General features: G+C 39.3%; 1 protein-coding gene across 1 annotated transcript in view; it reads right to left on the minus strand.

Annotated features, from left to right (window-relative positions):
- LOC114645789 (sal-like protein 2) overlaps positions 1–21,656 on the minus strand; it is a 60,757-nt gene extending 39,101 nt beyond the window's left edge. Inside the window, exon 1 of the mRNA XM_028793634.2 lies at positions 21,395–21,656. Coding sequence (XP_028649467.1) covers positions 21,395–21,443 — 49 coding nt within the window. The 5' untranslated portion in view covers positions 21,444–21,656. The remainder of the gene's footprint in view (positions 1–21,394) is intronic.
- Between the last annotated feature and the right edge of the window lie 4,872 nt (positions 21,657–26,528).

The raw sequence follows: 26,528 nt of genomic DNA on the forward strand, positions 1-26,528 counted from the left end.
TTTTTGCTGCACTTTAAGTAAAACGTCACAATTCACACAGAAAAAGTGAAATTTTAATGGAACACATTTTTTTCATGCAAAGAGCATCACAATTACTGCAACACTAATCATTTTACACACTGCTAATGAACTGTAAAAACTATTTAAAATACTACTGACACAATATGTACAAGGTGTAACTGACGCCATGGATGAAATCACTGAGCCAACTGCGCTTGAACTGGCTGCACTCAAGCACACAGAGGTAAGCGCTGATGCTTGCCGGCTAGTCTAGTGCAGCGGCTCAATCCTAGGGACAGTGAGGCTGCAGTGCTGCAGGGTGTCATGCTTGGGTCACAGAATTACACAGAAACACAGGAGATTGTAGAGACAGGAACTTTATTCAAATACTTCAAACAAACATGTCTCTTTCAGAAGTAAAACAAGCTTAGTATGCAGTTAGTTCTCAATTAAAAGAATAGGCAAATATCATAGGGGAGCACAACGGGAGCAGGACCCCCAACAGGAGCACAGGATGTGTGGGGGAGGAGAGAGAAACAAAGCAATCAGCCAAAAAGGACAGGTGCTGTTCAGGCTTTTAAGTATGCGTAGCGTTGTGCGAGAAGCATATCACACGACAGAGCAACCGCAAGTAAGCCCAGCAAGTAAGGGAACAATGTGAAAGTAGTCTATCAGCGTTTTTTAAGACGGGTTTTTTGAAGGGCGTCCGTGTCTTCTAGTGCTGCGTTCAGCCCCCATGCTCACAAGGGGCTGGCAGTGGTCATGAGCTGGCTGCTCAACGAATGTACAACACTGACTGATCAACTCTTGCGTGCTCACAAATTGCACTGGGAAACGACTATAGCCGGTTGTGGCAGTTTAAGGGTTAAGAGAAACAAAACGGAAAACACAAGAACACTCAGCTGGAGATGCATCAAAGTCAATCAGCAGCAAGGAGAAATGAATAATGCTGTAGTGGTCCGGTGCTGCTAAGATTCACACCATCGAGAAGACTGTGATTTATTTATTTTTATGGTGGAGATTCCAGGGACGCACCCAGCCTTGGCCTGACCCGCACGCACTCACAAACAGAGACAAAAACAAAGCAAACCAGTAATCAAACAGCAAATAAAGAATGTAATGAAAACAAATGAAATAAATGAAAACAACTATACCACCCCTGTTCCCCTTATGGCGATTACACATTAAATACAACACAGCACAAACAAAAAACACACAGTAAATCATGAAAAACGTTCATGAAAAATGGCAACAGATGAAATTTAATGATGAAAATAGATAGTCCAGAGATCCACACGTTGAATGGGAATGTAAAGATAGTCCTACCGCTAGTTCCTGAAATGGCGAAGACGGGTGGACGGGTTCAGGAGTGCTCCTTTCTTTCCAGGATGGCCATGAATCCACTTACAGTCTGCATGTACACAGGCAGACGGCAGACAATCCAGATGCACAAAACGATCCAGGACAAAATGAATAAGTACAGGTAACCCAACAGAAGGCAGAGAGACAGGAACTTGTAACACAAATTACAAAAACTTTTTTTTTTGCTTTTGGTCACCGGCCCCCTTTTTAAAAGCCGTGCTGACATCCTTTGACCCCAACAACCCCAGCACCCCTCAGCAGAAGACCAATCAGAGCCACTGCAGGGACTGCTGGGAGTTGCAGTTTCAAATTCTATTGGCTACTTTCACCATCCTAAGCCACGTTTTCCTCTACAGTTGCTTCCTGGTCTCTCTACAGTGCAGTATTGCCATGATAAAAGCCATAAAAATTGCGGAGGATATTTGCGGTTTCCACTAACAATTATAAGATAGGTTTAAAGGAAAAATCCGCGAATGACTGAGGCCGTGAACTCTGAACTGCAACTTAATGGGGGTCTACTGTATATTTTACTTAACTACTTATTACACCACACACACATATATACAGTATTATCACAAAAAAATGTTAAATCCAGTTCCATATTTTATCAGTCTGAGTATCAGTATATTTACCACATCTACTACTGTATATAATAAACCGCTGTTCTGTTTGTCTGTCTGTGTCCAGTCTCTACGAGCAGTCTTGATTGTTCAGTTTGGCTTTGGTGGCTCAGTGGTAGTGATTATGACATGATGTGTTAAAGGTGCAAAATTCAATTCCTGGTTGTGACATTTTTTTATTTTTTACAAAAAAGGAGTTAAAATGGAGCATTCCAACAAAGACAAAGCAAATAATGCACCGATCGACACTGGGTTGCTAGATACTAATGAAGCACTACCAGACTCACCTTTAACGACAGAAAGTAATTAGAAGTAAATGGATGATGCTTACACAGTGTGTAATGTTGGGCACATCTACTATTGGAGGTAACCTAAAAGCAAACAGGAGGCAAGCAAGGTGCCTCAAAATGATGGCATCTGACAAGAAGGCTTTATAGGAACATGTTTAATAGAGGAAGCGTCAGGCAAGAATGGTTGAAACACATGAGGGTATTGAGAAAAAGCACAGGAGTAATGCTGAGAGTAAACATAGAACAAGATATTTTAAATATATTTAAATTTATTCTATTATCTGTGTTCAATGGTTAACGTAGCTAGCGATATTATAATTAACATTTTTGAACTTTTGATAAAATGGCAACTGGAATAATCAAAAATATGTGCATATATTACAAAAATGCATGTTGTAACACTGGCTTTGTAACAGTTACACATTGTGGATAATGCTTCATGACTTTTTCAAGTTGACTTCACAAATGCAACACACATCTATGCACATTTTGAAAGTGAACAGACCTAGAAATTGACAATGCATATTGTCTCTCTTACAATCAACCACTGAACAAAGATTTATTTTCTCCAAGGATGCTGTTGACTGGAGTTTTTGTTTTCCCCTGCTCTGTTGACAACTGGCCATAGTTCAATAATTAATGAAAAGACTTTTATGTTTGTTTCCATTTATACTGATCAGTTTCAACTTTCTTTTCTGTGTGTTTTAACACATTTGTGTCTTTGTGTGTACTAATTCCATATTTAAAATATATACTTGCATTTATTCTTGCATTTGACTTGAGAATGTGTCACAGCGCTCTGTGCCTGAATTCAGTAAAGAACGCTATACAAAAAATAAACTGAATTGAACTGAAAAAAAACTAAACATACCTTATTAATGCATTCAAGCATTCAAATACTGCCAACAGATAAACAAAGTGGGTTTCCAGGGCGCTGTATTAAGCAATCTAACTTTAATGTGGGCTTTAGAAAGGATTTCATTAATACTTTTTGAAAGTGTTTATTTGTCTTGAGTCAAGTTGAGCAAAGTTAAATCAAATTTAAATTTTTCACATGCAAATTATACATTCAGTACAATATGTAGTTACATGCTTAGTTGCTAAACTGTAAGACTGTAAATTTAAGAGGAATGTAAAGGACAATAACAATAATACATGAGTTTATATATAAAAAACTAAATCATTATGTTAATTGAGTACAATACTTTGCATTATTAATAGAATTATAAAATATGTGATAAATAAGAACTAAATAAATAACTTCATGTAAGAGAGTTGAGAATAGAGAATTATGTAGCTGTAGACATTGTCCTCATTCAAGATGTGGATGGGCTATGTAAAAAAAGCTCCTCCTCAGGTTCTCTGAACTGGTCTTCAAGAAGCTATAGCATTTTTCCTACTGCAGCACAGAGACGATGCAGTTGTTTGGATGACTGATATCACTAATAAATTTCTAATTTGCTCTGGTCCAACACTGTTTGTTGTATATGTCCTGGAAGTTAGGGAGTGCACACCCAGTGATGGGTTCAGCTGCCCACACCACTCTCTGCAGAGCCTTGCAGTCCTGCTGTATGCGGTTCCTAAACCAGGCAGTAATAGTTCCTGTCAGAGTACTTCTAAGTTCTTTAGTAATTGGGAGGGCAGGCTGAAATCTGAGGTGGTAAAGACATCGTTGTGCCTTCCTCAATAAGATGTCGATGTGCTTGAACCAGGTCAGGTCATCTGTGATGCCTACACTGAGGTACATGAAACTGCCTACCCTTTCCACCAGTGTTATTCATACTGAGGGGGTGGTAGTGCCTCTGCTGTTTTCTCCAAAAGTCCACAATGAATTCTTGTGTCTTGCTGACATTAAGGAGTAGACTATGTCCTGACACCTGTGTGACAGACTCTCCACTTCATTCAGGAAAGCCTGCTCATTTTCCTTAGATACCAGTCCTGCCACAGCAGTGTCATCAGCAAATTTGACAATGTCTGAGTCATGTGTAATCAGGCAGGCATGCTCCTTATTTCTGTATTCAAGCATTCAAATACTGCCAACAGATAAACAAAGTGGGTTTCCAGGGCACTGTGTTGACCAAAGTCCTTCTTGCCCAGTTATTCCACTTGGCCAGATAAGCCACTCTAGGAAGAGTCCTGGTGGTTACAGACTTTTTCCACTTAACAATTACTGAGGTCACTGTGCTCCTGGAAACACTGAAAGCTTAGAAATTGTTTATAACCTAGCGCTGATCTATGCCTCACGACAATTTGATTGCAGAAATGTACAGTGAGTTCTTTGGACTTCATGGCTTGGATTTTGTCTTGACATGCAGTATAAATTGTGAGACATTATATAAACACTAGCCATGTGCGCCCATCTACATTGCGCGTGTTAAAGTTGTCTGTGAAGGGCTCCCTGTTTAAATGCGGCTGCCAGTCGTGAACTGGGCCCTTCGTCGCACAGCATTATGATTTTTTATAAGGGAAACAAAATTACAAAAGAAAACCCTTGGACAGTGATTCGATAGGAACGGCCTACTCGGAATCACTGTCCGAGTAGTAATTATGTGGTGGTGTAGGAGCATTTCTGCTTCTCTCCGTTCACAGTCCGTCTCGTTTTCACGACGCTGTCGTTTCCTCTCACGATCTCTTCTCAACCTTTCTCCAATCTCGCAGGCTGCTTTGTGGCACTCCAAAGAGTAAGGCAATATACACGGAGCAATGGTTATAAAAGGGGGACACATAGGTATCCAGGCTCTTTAAAGCATAAATAGGGATCACTTCACTGACATGTGAGCAAGCCACGGTACAACTGTGAGACGTGCAGCACTTGCCGGCTACAACGTAACAATAATAATTTCCGGAATGTGCTGTTACGTTGTCATTCATTTTACCCACTGTCTGTCTTTCATTCATATGTTACGCAGGTACCTACCTTTTATCTTCGGCAATCTCATTCTCTAACCAGGCCTCAGGAGCTAACCAGCGTAACACTGTCCACCACCCCTTTCGTTATTCCGGCACATTGTTGACATCCGTGAGTAACAACAACGTACTAAACTGGAAGGTGGTCTACGCATGCGTGGAATACGCGGACAAACAAAGATCAAGATCCAAATGAAGATTATATATAAAGATTAGTTAATTTAAAGTGCAACAATCTGTTTAGTTTGAATGTCTGTGTTTTGAGGTGTGACTGGAGTACTACAGTCTTCAGTAGTATAAGCCTGGAGGAGATTCTTAATGCAATGCCTATGTTTTAGCTGTCTCTCTACTGCCATCTAGTGCTTCTTCTTCTAATTCATTCGCGGACAAACAAAGATCAAGATCCAAATGAAGATTATATATAGAGATGTGTGTACCTTTCTAAATGATGTCCAATCAATTCAGTTTTCCACAGGGGGACTACAGTCAAGTTCTAGATATATCTCAAGGATAATGAAAGCAAACAAGATGACCACACCACATTTTGGAATACCACAGCAATGGGTCTGAATACTATCTTGAATACATATTTCTCATGCTCTCATAGTCTTTTAAACTGTGATATATCTTTTACTTAGAAATGGCTTACATCTAGCCATCCTACCATAAATACCCGATTGATAGAATGCTGATGAGATGGTCCTCCTTCTGCAGGCTCTTCTATCTAAGCAGAGGACCTTTGAAACTCTGTTAGTAAGTTCTTGGTCACTTCCATGAACAAGGTCCTTCTTGTCCCATTACTTAGTTTATCTGGGCAGCCCATTTTAAGAAGAGTCCTAGTGGCTTCAGACTTTTTCCATTTCACAATTATTGAGGCTGCTGTGCTCCTGGTAACACTTAAAGCTTTAGAAATGGTTTAATACCTTTGCCCTTATCTACGCCTCACCACAATTTGATTGTGGAAGTTTACAGAGAGCTCTTTGGATTTCATGGCCTTGTTTTTGTCCTGATGCACAGGTGTGTGCCTTTCTAAACAATGTCCACTCAATTCGGTTTGCCACAGGTGGACTCCAATTAGTATTGCTTGGACTAAGGTTAAGTATAGTACAGTATATACGCTCATGATAATGGGACCTCTTAGAGAATCCTGAGAAAACCCACACACAGATTTTTTAGTTTCTTACCCTAAAGACAGATGGTTCTCATGACTATTACATGACTCATGATAGCGTGAACGACATTCTAAGCAATCCTACATTTAACACATTTCTTTAATATTTTAGCATAAACACAGGACTATTGCTGCTTATTAATCATTTAGTTAGCAACCTGGACAGTTTATTCACTGTTCTACTCAGACAAACTCAGAAACACAAAAGAAAACCCATTTCTCCAGAATGATTGGCAATTTATTCCAAACTCCTACTACCCTTATACTTCAACGAACTTACTTTTGTATTTAATGTGCTTCACTTCTTTAACTTAATATTTATACTCATATTACAAAATGTTGTATATTCAATTCATTGTATCTTTTTTCTAATGTTATTTTAATGACAGGGAATCTACAGGCTATCCTTAGAGTTTCATTATTATGTCATTTTTCTAAGGTTTTATTAAAATTGGAACTGTCTTTGTATCCTAGTAATGCTTTACATTCTGCCACTGTAGTCCACCTTTTAATGGTTCTTGCAATAAAACACACTTATAAAAGAAAATGTTTTCAGTTTCAGTTTCTGTAGCCAAGGATGAGACCGCCAAGGTCCCCGCCTTTGGCCACCACCCAACTCACACTGCACCCGACCTCCTTGGCCCCTCCCATAGGTGGTGAGCCCATGGGAAGGGAGACCCATGTTACCTCTTCGGGCTGTGCCCAGCCGAGCCCCATGGGTGCAGGCCCGGCCACCAGGCGCTCGCCATCAAGCCCCACCTCCAGGCCTGGCTCCAGAGTGGGGCCCCGGTGACACGCGTCCGGGCAAGGGAAAACGTTGTCCAAAGGTTTGATTCATCATTGGAGGTTTGTTGAACCGCTTTTTGTCTCATCCCTCACCTAGGACCAGTTTGCCTTGGGTGGCCCTAAAAGGGGATTAAAGCCCCAGACAACAGAGCTGCTAGGATCATTGGGACACGCAAACCCCTCCACCACGATAAGGTGGCAGTTCAAGGAGGGGCTGAGGTCACCGAGGTGGTCAAAAAACTCCCTGGTGGCAGGGCCCCGGGGGTGGATGAGATACGTCCGGAGTTCCTCAAGGCTCTGGATGTTGTAGGACTGTCTTGGTTGACACGCCTCTGCAACATCGCATGGACATCAGGGACAGTGCCTCTGGATTGGCAGACTGGGGTGGTGGTCCCCCTCTTTAAGAAGGGGGACCGGAGGGTGTGTTCCAACTACAGAGGGATCATACTCCTCAGCCTCCCTGGAAAAGTCTATTCGGGGGTCCTGGAGAGGAGGGTCCGTCGGATAGTCGAACCTCAGATTCAGGAGGAACAGTGTGGTTTTCGTTCTGGTCCTGGAACAGTGGACCAGCTCTACACCCTTAGCAGGGTCTTGGAGGGTGCATGGGAGTTTGCCCAACCAGTCTACATGTGTTTTGTGGACTTGGAAAAGGCATTTGACAGTGTCCCTCGGGGAATCCTGTGGGGGGGTACTCCGAGAGTATAGGGTACCGGACCACCTGATAAGGGCTGTTCGGTCCCTGTACGATCGGTGTCAGAGCTTGGTCCACATTGCCGGCAGTAAGTCGAACCCTTTTCCAGTGAGAGTTGGACTCCGCCAGGGCTGCCCTTTGTCACTGATTCTGTTCATAACTTTTATGGACAGAATTTATAGGCGCAGCCAGGGCATTGAGGGGGTCCGGTTTGGTGGACTCAGGATTGGGTCACTGCTTTTTGTAGATGATGTTGTCCTGTTTGCTTCATCAGGCCGTGATCTTCAGCTCTCTCTGGATTGGTTCGCAGCCGGGATGGGAATCAGCACCTCCAAATCCGAGACCATGGTCCTCAGCCGAAAAAGGGTGGAATGCCCTCTCAGGGTTGGGAGCGAGATCCTGCCCCAAGTGGAGGAGTTCAAGTATCTCAGGATCTTGTTCACGAGTGAGGGAAGAATAGAGCGGGAGATCGACAGGCGGATCGGTGCGGCATCCGCAGTGATGCAGGCTCTGCATCAGTCTGTCATGGTGAAAAAGGAGCTGAGCCGCAAGGCAAGGCTCTCAATTTACCAGTTGATCTACGTTCCTACCCTCACCTATGGTCATGAGCTATGGGCAGTGACCGAAAGAACGAGATTGCAAATACAACCGGCTGGAATGAGTTTCCTCCATAGGGTGTCTGGGCTTTCCCTTAAAGATAGGGTGAGAAGCTCAGTCATCCGGGAGGGGCTCGGAGTAAAGCCGCTGCTCCTCCACATCGAGAGCAGTCAGATGAGGTGGCTTGGGCATCTGATCAGGATGCCTCCAGGACGCCTCCCTGGTGAGGTATTCCAGGCACATCTAACTGGGAGGAGGCCCTGGGGAAGACCCAGGACATGCTGAAGGGACTATGTCTCTCGGCTGGCCTGGGAACGCCTTGGGATTCTCCCGGAAGAGCTAGAAGAAGTGGCCAGGGAGAGGAAAGCCTGGTCATCTCTGCTCAAGCTGCTGCCTCCGTGACCCGATCTCGGATAAGCGGAAATGGATGGATGGATGGATAAAAGAAAATGGTTGAGGGGGTCAGTTATTTTTACAGTTTTAGTGCTAGTGCTACATTTGGTAAATATATCTTAATATTGTTCACCATGAAAAAATAGATTTACAATTAAACTCATTAAAAGCCGTTATTTATTAATGCTACTTCATTAGTTAAAAGTAAATTGTCCACTATGATTACAGTACTCTAATCCCACATGTGTGCTTGAGCTTTTAACAGGTGATACATCCGTGTGTTGCAGTACTTGGGATCAGTTCATTTTGAAACTGCACATGCATGTAAACCTAGCAAAAATGAATACAGTAATAACAATAAATAGATCTTTACCTGTTGGTTTGAAACGGAATAAATGTGTTTCAATGGGAGTTTTAGCAATATATGTACTAATTCATCCACTTCATGCCAAATTTTAACAGCAAAAGTGGACACCATGTGGTGTACAACGTGTACCATGTGGCACACTTCTCCACTACAAATTACATGCAAACACATCTATGGCTGGCTATTAGGGCATTTTTTGCTGTGAATATTTAGTAAATAGTCAATCAGTTAGTCATTTTCCCACCCGCTATTTCCTAACACAGGGTCACAGGGGTCTGTTGGAGCCAATCCCAGCCAGCACAGGGCGCAAGGCAGGAACAAACCCCGGGCAGGGTGCCAGCCCACCACAGGGCACACACACCAGGGACAATTTAGGATTGCCAATGCACCTAACCTGCATAGAAACCCACGCAGACACGGGGAGAAAATGCAAGCTCCACACATGGGGGACCCGGGAAGCGAACCCAGGTCTCCGTACTGTGAGGCAGCAGCGCTACCACTGCACCACAGTGCCGTCCATTTAGTAAACATTCTTATAGTAATTCTGCCTGGCACAAGCAATGTCAGCCCCAGTCAAAAGCTTCATTATGCAACTTTTATATGCATGCAAGAAAAATAAAAGAGGTGGTCTCAATTAAGTACAGTGTTTTGTAAGCATCATAGGGAAGAACAAGGGATGCTGCAAGATTACCTCACCAGGACTGGAGACATTTCCTTATTTATGGAGGTAATTCTAACAGGGGGAATGTAACAATTTAAATGGGGGTGTGGTTTCAAAACTAGAATAACAATTTTGTTTGTGATGACACACATACAGCCTCACCTACACTAAATCATGTATATCGAGACAGATCCTAGACAGCACATTAATCCTCTTGTATGTCACATTCACACACCACACAAACATTTGTAGGGTGCTAGTTAAGCATTGCAAATCAATCTAACGCACACATCAACATGATGAGAAAGGAAAACTATAGTTCACGGAGAAAAAACTGTGACAAAACACAGAGAATGTGAGAATGCTGCATAGACAGTGTTTGGTTACATAAAAGTCAATTTATTTATTAAAATTATGAAACAAATTAAGCTCCATCATTAGGACAGTTCATTTAGTTATGTTCTACCAATCTGTGTGCATTAATACCATGAAACCAGGTATTGCTTGTACAATAGATAGATAAGGCTTCACTAACTGATCTAGTATGCTTCCTTAACAGAGAGAGGGAGACTGCATGTAAAATTCAGAGGAGTTTTATTTATTATTGTATTTAATGTCTTCATTTTGTCAAGATAAAGTTTCGTAATCAATTTTTTCTGGGTTTATTTTTATTTCTATTTAATCTTTCTTTTTCTGTTACACGCTGAGTTCATGTCTGCTATTACCCTAATTTTAAGGATTTTAAAAATATTTAGAATCTTCCCTTGGTGCTATTTTGTTTTGATAATTGATGCAGTTATTTTGTGGAGCTTTTTTGTGTAGTAGTTGCTTTAGCATTGCTATGGGCAATGTCTGAAGGTATGCTGTGTGTGTTAATATTGGTCAATGACCAAAAGGGCAGCTTCATACACTTCTTGGTTTATGAAGAACAAAACAGGATAACAAATTTTTCCAGTTTCATGTGTACTTTCTTGTTTAATTTTCTGGGTTTAATGATTTGTTGTCTGAGTTTGATTTTTGTTTGTGAATTTCAGTTTTGGTGAAATACAGGATGGACTTTTGGTTAAAGAATTTAGGCTTGGCTTTCAGTAACCTTCATTTGCTGATCATACGATCTTATCTTGTTTGTTTCTTCATAGGCAATAACAGATTTCCAAAGAATTACAGTTTTGACTTTATAACATCCATCCATCCATCCATCATCTCTCTGTTACATCTTTCTCTCGAAGAGGGTCACAGGTAAACACACTTTCATCTGCTTAATCATTTATTAAACTCCAGGAGCTGGGAAGACCAAGGCACCCTGTCCCTAGCATAGGTCCCCAACTCCTCCGAGGAAGTTTTCAGGAGTTCCAAAACCAGATTATATACTGTGAATCCAGTGTGTCCTGGCACTGCCTCAAGTAGTCTTCTAGTGGGCAAGCCTTTTTCACATCTGGGTCCATGAAGCACTCACAACACATGCTCAAACTACAGTACCCTGTGCAGAGACATTATTTCAGTGACTTGTAGTTGTGAGCCCATTCTAATTGTCACACCCAGTATCAGGAACACATTAGTAATCTGTCCACTTGCTTTTTGAAATATATTAAATTTTATGTTCTTTTTCTGTATATTAAATCTTTATCATGATAATGTCATCTCTTCACTATTTTGTGAATTTGTTTTTCTGAGAACAGTGCCATTTTTCTTTTACATAGCCATTATTTATCAAGGATGCTGTTGATGGTTACTTTTTTTGCTTAATGTTGCATGGGATGCCATTGTGTAAATGTTGTAAAAGACTGCAGTACACAGTAAGATGCATTCAGATTTTAAGCTCCTTAAACGAAAGACCCAGTGAGAGACTTGTGTTTAAAGGCCCTGTTACATTACACAACTTTCCCAGGGTTTTCAGTTGCAGACTTCATTTACATACACTAAGCAAGTCAGGAGCAGTTGAGACGCTCTTCCATGGTAGCCATTCATGCAATCTCATATACTCAATGACTCAGTCCCACTAGTCTGTGACTCACCCAAAACAAATGAAACAAGTCTGATCTTGACTTAAGTCATAAGGTGGACTCTGTATGTGCAAGAGTTAAGAACCAATGAGCGCTCAGCTCATAATGTATTGTCACACACGTGCGCATGGGAGGCAGCTAAAGGGCTTGAGTGACGGCAGTTCTGAGACATGCCGGGAGGTGGCAGAGTGCACTGACTCTTTTTCTCTCTTGCCTGCAGACCATTCCCGGGAGATTCCACCTGGCTCTCGTGACATCATTTCCTGGACCGAGCCAATGGAAGGAGACCTTACTGGCTCCAGCCCCTCTGACATCACGTCCAGGCTCGAACCAAGGGAGAACGAACATGACCCTGATCCTTATGACCTCACTTCCTGTCTTCCCCTTTAAAACCCTGCCCTTTTTCCTAATTCCTCAGTCTTGTCTTGGACTCAATTGTATGCACATCAGTGCTGTTTATTTCATAAAAACGACTTTGCAGCCAGGATACCAGATTAGGAGTGGCTGCCCCAGACCTTTATCTGAGTATGTCTCATTTGTGTGACAGTATATAATCCAGCTGCAAGGAATAAGGAAAATGTGTTTTGGACTACACAAATAGACGAGAGGCTCATCTTTCTTATGTCTCATGATTCATGTACTCAATATCAGTAAATCAACAAAAATTGAAAAGGTATTGGCAATGCCTTGCAGTTTAACATACTGAAGAGAGCCTGATCAACCTAGTTTTGGTATTGTGACACACACTTTAAAGACAGTGCTGTTCTAGAAGTGTTTGCTTTCAAGTGTTTGAAAAATATATGCAGGCACTCTAGAGGATAAGACAATGTTTGTAAAATGAAGAAGACGATAATACAACCCCTTTATCAAAAAAGTTGGGATGCTGTATAAAATGTAAATAAAAACAGAATGTGATGATTTGCAAATCATGTAAATCTTAAATTTCATTAAAAGTAGTATAAATATTAGGTATCAAAAGTTGAAGCTGAGAAATTGTATTGCTTTTTGAAAAATATATGCTTATTTTTAATTTGATGCCAGCAACATGTTTCAAAAAAGGTTGTGACAGGTGCAGGTTTACCACTGTTGCATCATCTCTTTTTTTAAAAACACCCTGTAAACATTTGGGAACTAAGGAGACCAATTACAATTTTTTTTAAAGTAAAATATGGTCCCATTTTTGCCTGATATAGTTTTTCAGCTGCTCAACAGTTCAAAGATTGCTTTTGTCATATTTTGTTTCATATTGTGCCAAATGTTTTCAATGGATGACATGTCTGGACTGTAGGCAGGTCAGTTTAGCACCCAGACTCTTTTACTATGGATCCATGCAGCTGTAATATGTGCAAAATGCGGTTTGGCATTGTCTTGATGAAATAAGCAAGGCCTTTCCTGCAAAAAACGTATGCTGGATGCAGAGCCATCTTAACAGCACTATAGGCCCCCGGGCAAAGCAGTGCACTGGGCTCACCACCTACACAACCACTCAGCAAGTCACAACATACATAGATTAACATGGGGCCCCCATGCTTGTGGGGCCCCCAGGCAACTGCCCAGTGTGCCCACGTGTTAAGACGTCCCTGTCTGGATGGCAGCCTACGTTGCTCCAAAACCTGTATCTATCGTTCAGCATTAATGGTGCCTTCCTAGATGTGCAAGCTACCCATGCCATCTGCACTGATGCACCCCCATACCATCACAGATGCTAGCATTTGAATTAAGCACTGATAGCAATCCTGATGGGCCCAGAGGATGTGGCATCCATGATTTCCAAAAAGACTTTCAAATATTGATTCATCAGACCTAAGGACAATTTTCCACTTCGCCTCAGTCCATCTTAAATGAGCTTTGGGTCAGAGAAGGAGGCAGTGTTTCTGGATCATGTTTATGTATAGTTTCTTCTTTGCTTGGTAGAGTTTTAATGTGCATTTGTAGATGCAGCGACAAACTGTGTTCAGAGACAATGGTTTTTGGAAGTGCTCCTGAGCCCATGCAGAGACTTCCACTACAGAAATGTGTCCATTTTTAAGGCAGTGCCACCTGAGAGCCCAAAGATCTCGGCCATCCAATATTGATTTTCAGCCTTCTCCCATGCATACAGAGGTTTCTCAGGATTCTCTGAATCATTTAATGATATTATTTACCATAAATAATGAAATCCCCACATTCTTTGCAATTTTAAGTTGAAGAATGTTATTGTTAAATTATTACACTATTTGCCTGTGCAGTTTTTCACAGGGTGGTAAACCCCTTACCATGTTTACTTATGAAAGACTCTGGAATGCTCTTCTTAAACCAAATCAAGTTGCTGACCTATTGCCAAAAAACCTAATTAGTTGTGAGATGTTCCAGCAGGTTTTTGTTTTTTTTTTTGCATTATACAACTTTTACAGTCTTTTGTTTACCAGTCCCAGCTTTTTAAAAATATGTTACTGGCATCAAATTCAAAATGAGAATATATTTTTCAAAAAACTATACAATTTTTGCAGTTTCAACAACTGACATATTGTCTTTGTTTTATTTTCAATTAAATATTATCTTCACATTCAGTTTTAATTTACATTTTCCACAGAGTCTTAGCTAATAAACTTATAATATTTAATGATAAATTGCATATTTATTATAATAGTACACCCTACTACTGTATTTTTAAAGGCCTAAAAAAGTGCAACCCTCAACTGGAATGGACAGATGGATAGATAGTATTTTCATACTCACTGATAATGCGTAATATCACAAGGGATGAGATGTTAATCAAATAATCATCTACTAAACAAAGCAAATACAGATCTTTTATCTCTAAGACAATAAATGTTTGCAGGAAAACAATCACAATTAAATATAAATAGAATAATGCGAACTGTCATTACAAGGTGGAAGCACTGGTTCTGTTTTGGAATGGAAACCAACAGGCAATACAGAGTTCCTGGGTTTAGACAGTTAATCGCAGGTAGATAGTTGCATCCATCACAACTCTGTTCTCAGTTTTTCCTATATCCTTTAATCTGTCCTTTTCTTTTACATTTCAACAGTACATTTTTACATTCACATTAAACTGGTAATCTCATGTGGGTTGTAACTGCTTGAACATGTTTATATGTTTATTATAAATTAACATCTTTTTGCCTTCACTTTTCTTTTTCATGAGGTCAGTTTTGTGCTTTGTAATACGCCTTTTTTCCCACATACTATAAATACATATTTTTTCTTATTTTTCATGTAATAATAATAAATAATAATTCATTACATTTATATAGCGCTTTTCTCAGTACTCAAAGCGCTATCCACACAGGGAGGAACCAAACCCACAATCTTCCACAGTCTCCTTACTGCAAAGCAGCAGCACTACCACTGCGCCACCTGTGAGGACTGTACTATACAGTACTTGCTTCCAGTTTTTATTAATAATTATTTATAGATAATGCCAGCTACTGTCTTTTTATTTTTAAATAGTATAGTAATATTTTCATCATTTCTTTTTCTTTACATTTACTTTTTCATTCTTCTTTTTAACATTACTGTGCAAAGAGCTTTGGCAAAAATTGACTTTAGGCTTGTGTTAACTTATTACTTATTTACACTGAATAGCATTTATTGCACCAATATACAGTGCATCCAGAAAGTATTCACAGTGCATCACTTTTTCCACCTTTTGTTATGTTACAGCCTTATTCCAAAATGGATTAAATTCATTTTTTTCCTCAGAATTCTACATACAACATCCCATAATGACAACGTGAAAAAAGTTTACTTGAGGTTTTTGCAAATTTATTAAAAATAAAAAAACTGAGAAATCACAGCATTTGCTCAATACTTTGTTGATGCACCTTTGGCAGCAATTACAGCCTCAACTCTTTTTGAATATAATGCCACAAGCTTGGCACACCTATCCTTGGCCAGTTTCGCCCATTCCTCTTTGCAGCACCTCTCAAGCTCCATCAGGTTGGATGGGAAGCGTCGGTGCTCAGCCATTTTAAGATCTCTCCAGAGATGTTCAATCGGATTCAAGTCTGGGCTTTGGCTGGGCCACTCAAGGACATTCACAGAGTTATAATAATAATAATTCATTACATTTATATAGCGCTTTTCTCAGTACTCAAAGCGCTATCCACACAGGGAGGAAACGGGAAGCAAACCCACAATCTTCCACAGTCTCCTTACTGCAAAGCAGCAGCACTACCACTGCGCCACCTGTGAGAGTTGTCCTGAAGCCACTCCTTTGATATCTTGGCTGTGTGCTTGGGGTCGTTGTCCTGCTGAAAGGTGAACTGTCGCCCCAGTCTGAGGTCAAGAGCGCTCTGGAGCAGGTTTTCATCCAGGATGTCTCTGTACATTGCTGTAGTCATCTTTCCCTTTATCCTGACTAGTCTCCCCGTTCCTGCCGCTGAAAAACATCCCCACAGCATTATGCTGCCACCACCATGCTTCACTGTAGGGATGGTGCCAGGTTTCCTCCAAACGTGACGCCTGGCATTCACACCAAAGAATTCAATCTTTGTCTCATCAGACCAGAGAATTTTCCTTCTCATGGTCTGAGAGTCCTTCTGGTGCCTTTTGGCAAACTTCAGGTGGGCTGCCATGTGCCTTTTACTAAGGAGTGGCTTCCGTCTGGCCACTCTACCATACAGGCCTGATTGGTGGATTGCTGCAGAGATGGTTGTCTTTCTGGAAGGTTCTCCTCTCTCCACAGGGGACCTCTGGAGCTCTGACAGAGTGACCATCGGGTTCTTGGTCACCTCCCTGACTAAGGCCCTTCTCCCCTGATCGCTCAGTTTAGATGGCCAGCCAGCTCTACGAAGAGTCCTGGTGGTTTCGAACTTCTTCCACTTATGGATGATGGAGGCCACTGTGCTCTTTGGGACCTTCAAAGCAGCAGAAATTTTTCTGTAACCTTCCCCAGATTTTTGCCTTGAGACAATCCTGTCTCAGAGGTCTACAGACAATTCCTTTGACTTCATGCTTGGTTTGTGCTCTGACATGAACTGTCAACTGTGGGACCTTATATAGACAGGTGTGTGCCTTTCCAAATCATGGATTTTTGATAAAGAATTTACCACAGGTGGACTCCAATTAAGCTGCAGAAACATCTCAAGGATGATCAGGGGAAACAGGATGCAACTGAGCCTAATTTTGAGCTTCATGGCAAAGGCTGTGAATACTTATGTACATGTGCTTTCTCATTTTTTTTATTTTTAATAAATTTCCAAAAATCTCAAGTAAACTTTTTTCACGTTGTCATTATGGGGTGTTGTGTGTAAAATTCTGAGGAAAAAAATGAATTTAATCCATTTTGGAATAAAGCTGTAACATAACAAAATGTGGAAAAAGTGATGCGCTGTGAATACTTTCCGGATGCACTGTATATGTGTACCAAATTTCAGTGTATAGGTCAAACGGTTTGCGAGCTACAGGTGATTTAAAATCCTGGACAGACAAATGAACATCCACGGTATCGTATTATATATAAAGATTATTGCCTAATCTTCATTGTTTTTTTTCTTGTAACTTTCTTATTGTCATCTTGCAAAGCACTTTGAGCTACACTGTTGTATGAAATTTTGCGATAAAAATAAATGTGAAACACAGTTATGATTAGATTTTATGTATTTGATTGTATTCCATTTAATACTTTACTTCGCTGTTAAAAGTTTTCATGTAATAACTAATTAACTGACATTCTTTAATATTGATTGAATGATTAATTCACTTCTGTTAACAGGACCCTGTATATTAAATCATTAAAATTTCACACTAATGCATTTGTTTCACTTTCAAATACAGTATGTAATGAAGTTTAGTGGTTAGAGCTACCTCTTAATGGATCCCAATCCAGGGAGTTGTCTTTGTGGAGTTTGCATGTTCTCCAGTGTGGTTTCTTTTACAATGCCATATCCACAATGCCCGGAAGTTTAAATTCTGCATTTCCAAATTGTCCAAAAGTTTATATTTACAGTATAGTTGTGTGTGGAGCCCTACCATGGCCCACAGTGCTGAGGCTCAATTTGATTAACAGATATTACTCAAAGATGATTGTTTTGTATAAATATCAGCTGATAGTCCTTTAACACACCTGTTTTTATTTAACTTGATGTTCATAATCACTGCGGTGGGCTAGCACCCTGCCCGGGGTTTGTTTCCTGCCTTGTGCCCTGTGTTGGCTGGGATTGGCTCCAGCAGACCCCCGTGACCCTGTAGTTAGGATATAGCGGGTTGGATAATGGATGGATGGATGTTCATAATCAATTAATTTGCATTCACCGTACAATTATGCAAATCGATCAAATGTATCTCTGTATACTTTGTGAACATAAGGGAGAATTAATTTTTTTCTTGTATTTGTGCATTGCCCATGCAGAAAAAAAACTGGCAGATTTGTAAAACTGGTCATCCATTTCCCCATTTCTCCAACCCCTTCTCATTTGTGTTTCTTACCTGCTGAAATATGTTTTCATTCATTTGTATTTTCGTACGTTGAATTGACAATCCATCTGTTGCTAAACCCGCTTGTCGTTTTGTTACATTGTGTGCTGGTACCGTGCCTCTTAATTTCATTTCAGTACTCATTTTACACGGTTCTTAAGAAAACCAAGACAGAGTGGTGGCTCTGAGGCTAGGGATCTGTGCAGGCAATCGGAAAGTTTGCCGGTTTGAATCCCGAATCTCCGTTGGGCCTCGACAAGGCCTGCAATTGCTTCGTCGTGGGTATGACATTAATCTGCCAGCAAAGGTCCTCCAATTTACATGGAAAACGTGGGGATTGGTGGTAAAAATGGCACTGCAGCCACTGTAAAAAAAAAAACTCACGCCATTCCAGTGTGAGGCTGAGGGGTCACCCACTTCACTCGGGTCTCAGTCCAGGTAGTTCAGTGTATGGTGGGTGCGGCAACGCGCAATCAGCGCATGCTTCCAACCTCTCCCTTAAGAAAGAGATTACCTCTGTCAGGTTTATTGTCAGTTAATCTAAAATTCGTTTTAACACCCTTATATGCATTTAAGTGCTGGTGCATCCATTCATGTAATAAATCCACAGTTTCCATTTAAACTTTAGCTTACAGCTTTTAGCGGGCATATAGGCACAACATAAGAAGAATCATTCGCAGTCATATTAATATGAACATGTTCAAAACTCTTTTCATATTCTTAAACAATTCCCTTGATTTTCCCCAAAGGTGCAGCGTGGCAGTACGGTGTACATCGTCCAACGTTTTTGGCGCACAAACGCACGCGCGTGGAGAGGACCGCGTGACCAGTTGTTTGTTTCAGTGGCTCCGCGCGGCGTCGCGTGTCAAAAGGTCACACTTTTTGCATCGTTTGTTGGTAAGAGTTTGATTTTTTTTATCATCCATGTTTCTTTCACATTTCAGAGTCAAGGTGGCGCGACATAATGTGGCTATCATTCAGTCTTTTGGAGGCTTTCTCTGTGGATTTGCTTCGTAAAACAGTTTCTTTCTCAGTGAGTCAAGGACTTTATATTTTCAGACGTGTTTAAACACATATGATAAAGGTGAATACATTGCTACAGTAAACTAAACTAATTATTATAGGTGGGCACTACTTGGTAGCGAATTGGATATAGAGAAACAGAATACTCTGCTTTTGAATTGCTTCTTGCTACCGGGTTAGAATCCCGACTGTTTAATACTTGACTAGGGTTTACCACTTCAAGTTTTTTGTGTTTAAGATGTGCTAGTTGGATAGGTTTTCGACGTTAAACTGATCCCATATATGCCCTGAGTTTGGATGTTTGCATGTAATGGACTGGCGTGAAAATCCGAAAGTGGACCCAAGTTTGAGACAACTGGGATAGGCTTTAGCCTCCGCCGACCCAGCATTCGATAACCGACAGGCCAATGAAAGTAATCGGAGATCCATGTTTATGAAAAGGATGGCGACCTTCACCATCTTAAATTTAAGAATAAAAAAAGTGTGTGTGTGTGTGTGTGTGTTATGCGCTGATTTATTGCCTATTGGGGAATCGGGGAATGTTGTGCACTGAAAATGTCGCAGCATACAGTATGAGGTACTCGCTGACATAAAGAACCTTCCAGGAATCCTGCCCATTACCAAGCCCAACTTCAATAATACTCGCACTGCTTACCAAAAACGCAGTCTCACGTCCACCATCAATAGGAAGACGCAAGCAAGAAAGAAGAAGCAGAAAATGCGCGGAGTCCTATTTGCCTTCCCCCTATTTGTTCATGCCCTTTAAGTCCACTTTAAATAGTTTCCTTTCACTGGAGAGCCAAGAATAATACATTTACAATTTTTTGGATTACATATCAATACTACAGATTGAAGACTTATTTTACATTTTATAGCTCAGGAATAAAAAGTACTTTATGATACTTGATTAATTTTTTCTCCCTTTGTGGATCTCCAGCTGCAAATATATGTGTATATATATATATATATATATATATATATATATATATATATATATATATATATATATAACATATAGTTTCAATATAGAGCCTTATGATATATCTGTTAATGTCTACACTGCAGTTGGCTATAAAATATGCCAAGTGTTTATTGTGTTAAAATAATGCTTATGTAAAAACTATATAAATGAAATGGGTAAACAAAATTGCTGATGTTTATGACAGTTAATAAGTAAAGTGGCAATATACTGTATTACTGCAACAAATAATCTATTATGCATCCGCCCTAGGTCTTCACTAAATAAATTGATAAAATGCTATAGAGCCTTTTTCGAGCTCTTCATCAGCATTTCAATTGATTTTCTTTAACAGTAACTGATTAAATTTTAATATTAGAGTGTTTTTTCTTCAAAGTAGGTTTATGCAGAGTATGATTAAAATATTGGAGAACGGTGTTATATTCACTGCATTACATAATTTAAGTTGGGAAAAAACAAACCTCTTATACTTGAGTTATAAATGCTAGTAAATGGTTAGATGACACATTGATCTAATTAATAAATAATCTATGTTTAAAGAAAGGGTTTATTATTTAGTGTCATCAGTTTTTAAGGAACTTAATGCTCTATTCCCATTTTTCATTTTAAATCACCATGTTATGTCAATTTTACACCATCATTTTGATACTTGAAATTTCATTAATAAAACTGTAATCAAATGAAATAATTTGCAAATAATTATGGTTTTAATCTCATGTCAGTATTTTATAGCATAACCTTATTCTCTTTTTCAAAAGGGTATATGTATCACTTGACAAAAATACCAGTAACTTTATAATACATTATAACTGTTAAATTACATTTATGGTCATTTTTAGTGCTTATGCTTTATGTTGGCTATAGATGGTATTTGTCATGCTTTAGTTTTGTTGTAACTTCATCTTTTGGCATTTATTTATTATGTCTTTGAATTATCCCAAATATTTATGTCAGAGATGCATACTGTAACATGTACCCATGTTATCTTAGAAGATGTGTTTATGTTCTATCATTTGAAATGCACAGTTAAAATTTAAAAATTACAATGTGAAAGACTGAATACATCAATGTGTTAACAGCTATGATCTCTAAATGTAAAGCGATAAGATAAATATTTAACTTACCAAATAATGTTGCCTTAATTTGTTTGTCCATAGTGCTGCTCATTTGCATTTTGCTGCTCAGTTTATTTTTAAATTCTTCAATTGTTATGAGTCAGAGGACATTACAGTGATATTTTATCAAACACCATTGCAGTTCCTGTGAGTAGCTTGCACACAGTGAATGTGTCCTCCATCTGAATCAGTGAGCTTTCCTGTGTGTGTGCTATTGAGGTTTTCTGAGATTTTTCTCACATGCCAGCCTGTTCGCTTTCCCTGCTGCAGTGATTTCTTTTGCAGCCATCTCATCATTTCATTCACTTCAGACACTGCCCTTTACGACCTTGTCAGGGTTTCATGGCAACAACACGTACAGACGCCCATAGACTTACAATCAATATGGTTAATTACTGTTTGAACCTCTTGTGCAGCAGAAGCCAGCTGTCTGTCAGCAAAAGATGGCATAACTGCAGTGGAAGAGACAAGAGCCACTACTTCAAAGAGCAGCAAATATCAGCATATATGTTCAATAAATATTTAAATAAATATTTATATTAATTATAAGCTGTATTGTTTTTTTTAATTCATGTCCAAACACGAATGTGTTTGGGGTACCGTACAAGTATTGCATCTCTTGTGTAAACAAAACATCACTATAGAAAAATATAATTGAGCCAGAATGTAAACCTTTTAACATTTTTTAATAACAATTTACTAATGCATATTTTTTCTTTCCTTATGTGTCTCTTTGAGGTGTCCATAAATTACTTTCCAAGCTATTTGAAACAAAGAAGAAATGTAAACCATAAGTACATTTAGTATTTAATTTCATACAAGTATTTTTGGATTTATTTTTTATTTTTAAAACATTTTATTGTATATTAAGGATTTAGGCATGAAAATATAATTATCTGTGTGTTGTAAACAAAATGCAGTATATGCATAATGAGAATGTGCTGTTCCAGGAAGGAAACTCGATGTGAAGGGTGTGGTGCAGATTGTAGTTGGTATTTGATGAGAGGTTCAAGGAAACAACTGATCACATTTGTATATGGAAACCTTAGTGATTACAGTCTTCTGTAGTTGGGCATTGTTCTTTTGTGAAATTATATCAGGCATGCCTGCCATGAGAGGTCTTACAGTGAATGAAAGGATCTTTGTGACATATGCATACGTAAATAGCCAAATTGTCCTTACAAACACAGGGCACAGGACTGACAATCTCAGGGAATAGCAAGCAACAATGTGATACTTACTGTACTGACAACATTTCTTTTAAGAATATACTCTAGCACCATTGTGCAGAAAGTCTCAAAATTACTAAATGAGGGTTGTGAGTCCCAATATAGAAGCAGAGCTCAATGCTAAAGATGAGCTGATACCATACCTTATCACTGTAGCCCCATACTGTTCAATGACAGAGCCATTTTTGGTGATGCCTGCTGTATGGTTTTAGACCAAAAATAAAGAATAAAGCTGGAAAGTTAACACAGAGATTTAATTTTGGTAGTTATAATGTATATTGCAATTGATTTAGTGTCTCTATGTAATTCATATGTGTGATGACATGTGTAGTATGCATCTTAATAGCAATCGGAACTGTAGAGGACTGTGCTTTTGTTAGAAGATAATGTAAGAAATTATGATTAAGTGTCAAAAATAAAGAACTCGGAAGTTGAGTAGATTCACTCATATTTAAAATGAATTAGAAGTTGTAATTATGTGGTTTTCAAGTTAGCAATCAATAAAAATATACAGTGTGTTAATTGTTATTCATTTACAACTATATGTATTTGTGTAGTAAATTCTTAATTCAGTGGACTAATTGGTGAAAGGGGTTGCATGATAAAGAAAATTATCAACGAAATTTCAGTTACTTATTTTAGGAAATAAAAGTAGCACAAATGTTATTCCTTATTTAAATATTGTCTCCACAGCAGAAACATTTGAATAGATAAGAAAATAAACTAGATGTAGAAAAACAACTCTGTTGTGCTAAAGCCTGATTGCACCTTCTGATACTGCTGTAATTTAGCAACATAGGAACATAAATTAAGAGGACATCAGAATAACATTTGGGGGCTTTAATGAGGATGTAATAAATATTTATCCAGGCTTATTTGTAATGTAACAGACCACTTCACTTAATTGAGAAGAAGACCATTATGCAGTGATGCAAAATCCAGATTTATAAAAATATCCCTGTTGCTTTTTACAGCTACAAAGTGAGTTTCATAAAATGTAGATGTTTACTGTACTTAAGGTATAAATGACATACATATGTACTTCACAGACAAATGATCTAGTACAGTATGTATCTGTCAGAGTGCTTAAAAAATTAACATGTTTATGCTTGTTGTGAAATTACCTTTTCACAACAAAGGTAATGTTGTTAGAACGAGAGAGCCAAAGGTAGAAGATGGACTTTACAGAGTTGAAGTGAAATAGCCAGGAAATGCTGAGCTTTTTGTGGGTAGGTCTATATGATTTCCAGGATGTGGGGAGTACGGATAAAATCAAATTTCAGATATAAACGCGTATATATATATATATATATATATATATACAGTTGTGCTTGAAAGTTTGTGAACCCTTTAGAAGTTTCTATATTTCTGCATAAATATGACCTAAAACATCATCAGATTTTCACTCAAGTCCTAAAAGTAGATAAAGAGAAACCAGTTAAACAAATGAGACAAAAATATTATAGTTGGTCATTTATTTATTAAGGAAAATGATCGAATATTACATATTTGTGAATGGCAAAAGTATGTGAACCTTTGCTTTCAGTATTTGGTGTGACCCCCCTTTGCAGCAATAACTGCAACTAAACGTTTCCAGTAACTGTTGGTCAGTCCTGCACACTGGCTTGGAGGAATTTTAGCCCATTCCTCCGTACAGAACAGCTTCAACTCTGGAATGTTGGTGGGTTTCCTCACATTAACTGCTCGCTTCAGGTCCTTCCACAACATTTCGTTTGGATCAAGGTCAGGACTTTGACTTGGCCATTCCAAAACATTAACTTTATTCTTCTTTAACCATTCTTTGGTAGAACGACTTGTGTGCTTAGGGTCGTTGTCTTGCTGCATGACCCACCTTCTCTTGATATTCAGTTCATGGACAGATGTCCTGACATTTTCCTTTAGAATTCTCTGATATAATTCAGAATTCATTGTTCCATCAATGAAGGCAAGCCGTCCTGGCCCAGATGCAGCAAAACAGGCCCAAACCATGATACTACCACCATCATGTTTCACAGATGGGATAAGGTTCTTATGCTGGAATGCAGTGTTTTCCTTTCTCCAAACATAATGCTTTTCATTTAAACCAAAAATTCTATTTTGGTCTCATCCGTCCACAAAACATTCTTCCACTAGCCTTCTGGTTTGTCCACATGATCTTTAGCAAACTGCAGACGAGCAGCAATGTTTTTTTTGGAGAGCAGTGGCTTTCTCCTTGCAACCCTGCCATGCACACCATTGTTGTTCAGTGTTCTCCTGATGGTGGACTCATGAACATAAACATTAGCCAATGTGAGTGAGGCCTTCAGTTGCTTAGAAGTTACCCTGGGGTCCTTTGTGACCTCACCGACTATTACACGCCTTGCTCTTGGAGTGATCTTTGTTGGTCGACCACTCCTGGGGAGGGTAGCAATGGTCTTGAATTTCCTCCATTTGTACACAATCTGCCTCACTGTGGATTGGTGGAGTCCAAACTGTTTAGAGATGGTTTTGTAACCTTTTCCAGCCTGATGAGCATCAACAACTCTTTTTATGAGGTCCTCAGAAATCTCCTTTGTTTGTGCCATGATACACTTCCACAAAGATGTGTTGTGAAGAACAGACTTTGATAGATCCCTGTTCTTTAAATAACACAGGGTGCCCACTCACACCTGATTGTCATCCCATTGATTGAAAACACCTGACTCGATTTTTCACCTTCAAACTAACTGCTGATCCTAGAGTTCACATACTTTTGCCACTCACAAATATGTAATATTCGATCATTTTCCTTAATAAATAAATGACTAAGTATAATATTTTTGGCTCATTTGTTTAACTGGTTTCTCTTTATCTACTTTTAGGACTTGAGTGAAAATCTGATGATGTTTTAGGTCATATTTATGCAGAAATATAGAAAATTCTAAAGGGTTCACAAACTTTCAAGGACAACTGTATATGTATGTATATATATATATACAGGGTATGTATGTGTATGTATATATAGATGTACTGTATATATATATATATATATATATATATATATATATATATATATATATATATATATATATAATATGTATGTGTGTATATACTGTATGTATATATAAATATATATATATATATATATGTATGTGTATATATATATATACAGTGGAACCTCGGTTCACGACCATAATTCGTACCAAAACTCTGGTCGTAAACCGATTTGGTTGTGAACCGAAGCAATTTCCCCCATAGGATTGTATGTAAATAATCCGTTCCAGACCATACGAACGAATGTGTTGCCTGTGTGTGTGCGCGCGTCTCTCTCTCTCGCGCTGCCTGTGTGTGTGCGTCTGTCTCTCTCTCGCGCTGCCTGTGTGTGTGCTCTCTCTCGCGCTGCCTGTGTGTGTGTGTGTGTGTCGTGCTCTTTCGCGCTCTCTCTCTCTCTCTCTCTCTTGCTTGCTGCACAGGAAATGCACAGGGAGAGACTGGACATGTACAGACCGAAAGGGAAACTGACTTGTTCATATACCAAGTGTGTGGTCGTGAACCGAGGCAAAAGTTTGGCGAACTTTTTGGTCGTAAACCGATTTGTATGTGTACCGAGACGTTCGTGAACCGAGGTTCCATTGTATATACAGTATATATATATATATATATATATATATATATATATATATATATATATATATATCCTCTTTAATAAAATCCCTGTGTGCGTCCATGTGTCCGTGTGTGTGTGTCTTCTGGTGAAGTGGGCATGCGCAGGTCACGATGCGATGCTTCAAAGGCCACCTGACGCGTCACACAAGACAGAGAGGGCGGGTCCTATAAAATATTGCGTGGCCGATCCAATCGGATTTCTGTAAATGAGGTAAGACCTAAAACATAACTCCTGAAAAATCCAATCGGGTACTGAGAAGCGGAGACCAGCTTCCCCAAAGAGGTGGGAT

This window comes from Erpetoichthys calabaricus, chromosome 2 (genome assembly GCF_900747795.2).
Source record: "Erpetoichthys calabaricus chromosome 2, fErpCal1.3, whole genome shotgun sequence".
Taxonomy (NCBI): Eukaryota; Metazoa; Chordata; class Cladistia; order Polypteriformes; family Polypteridae; genus Erpetoichthys; species Erpetoichthys calabaricus.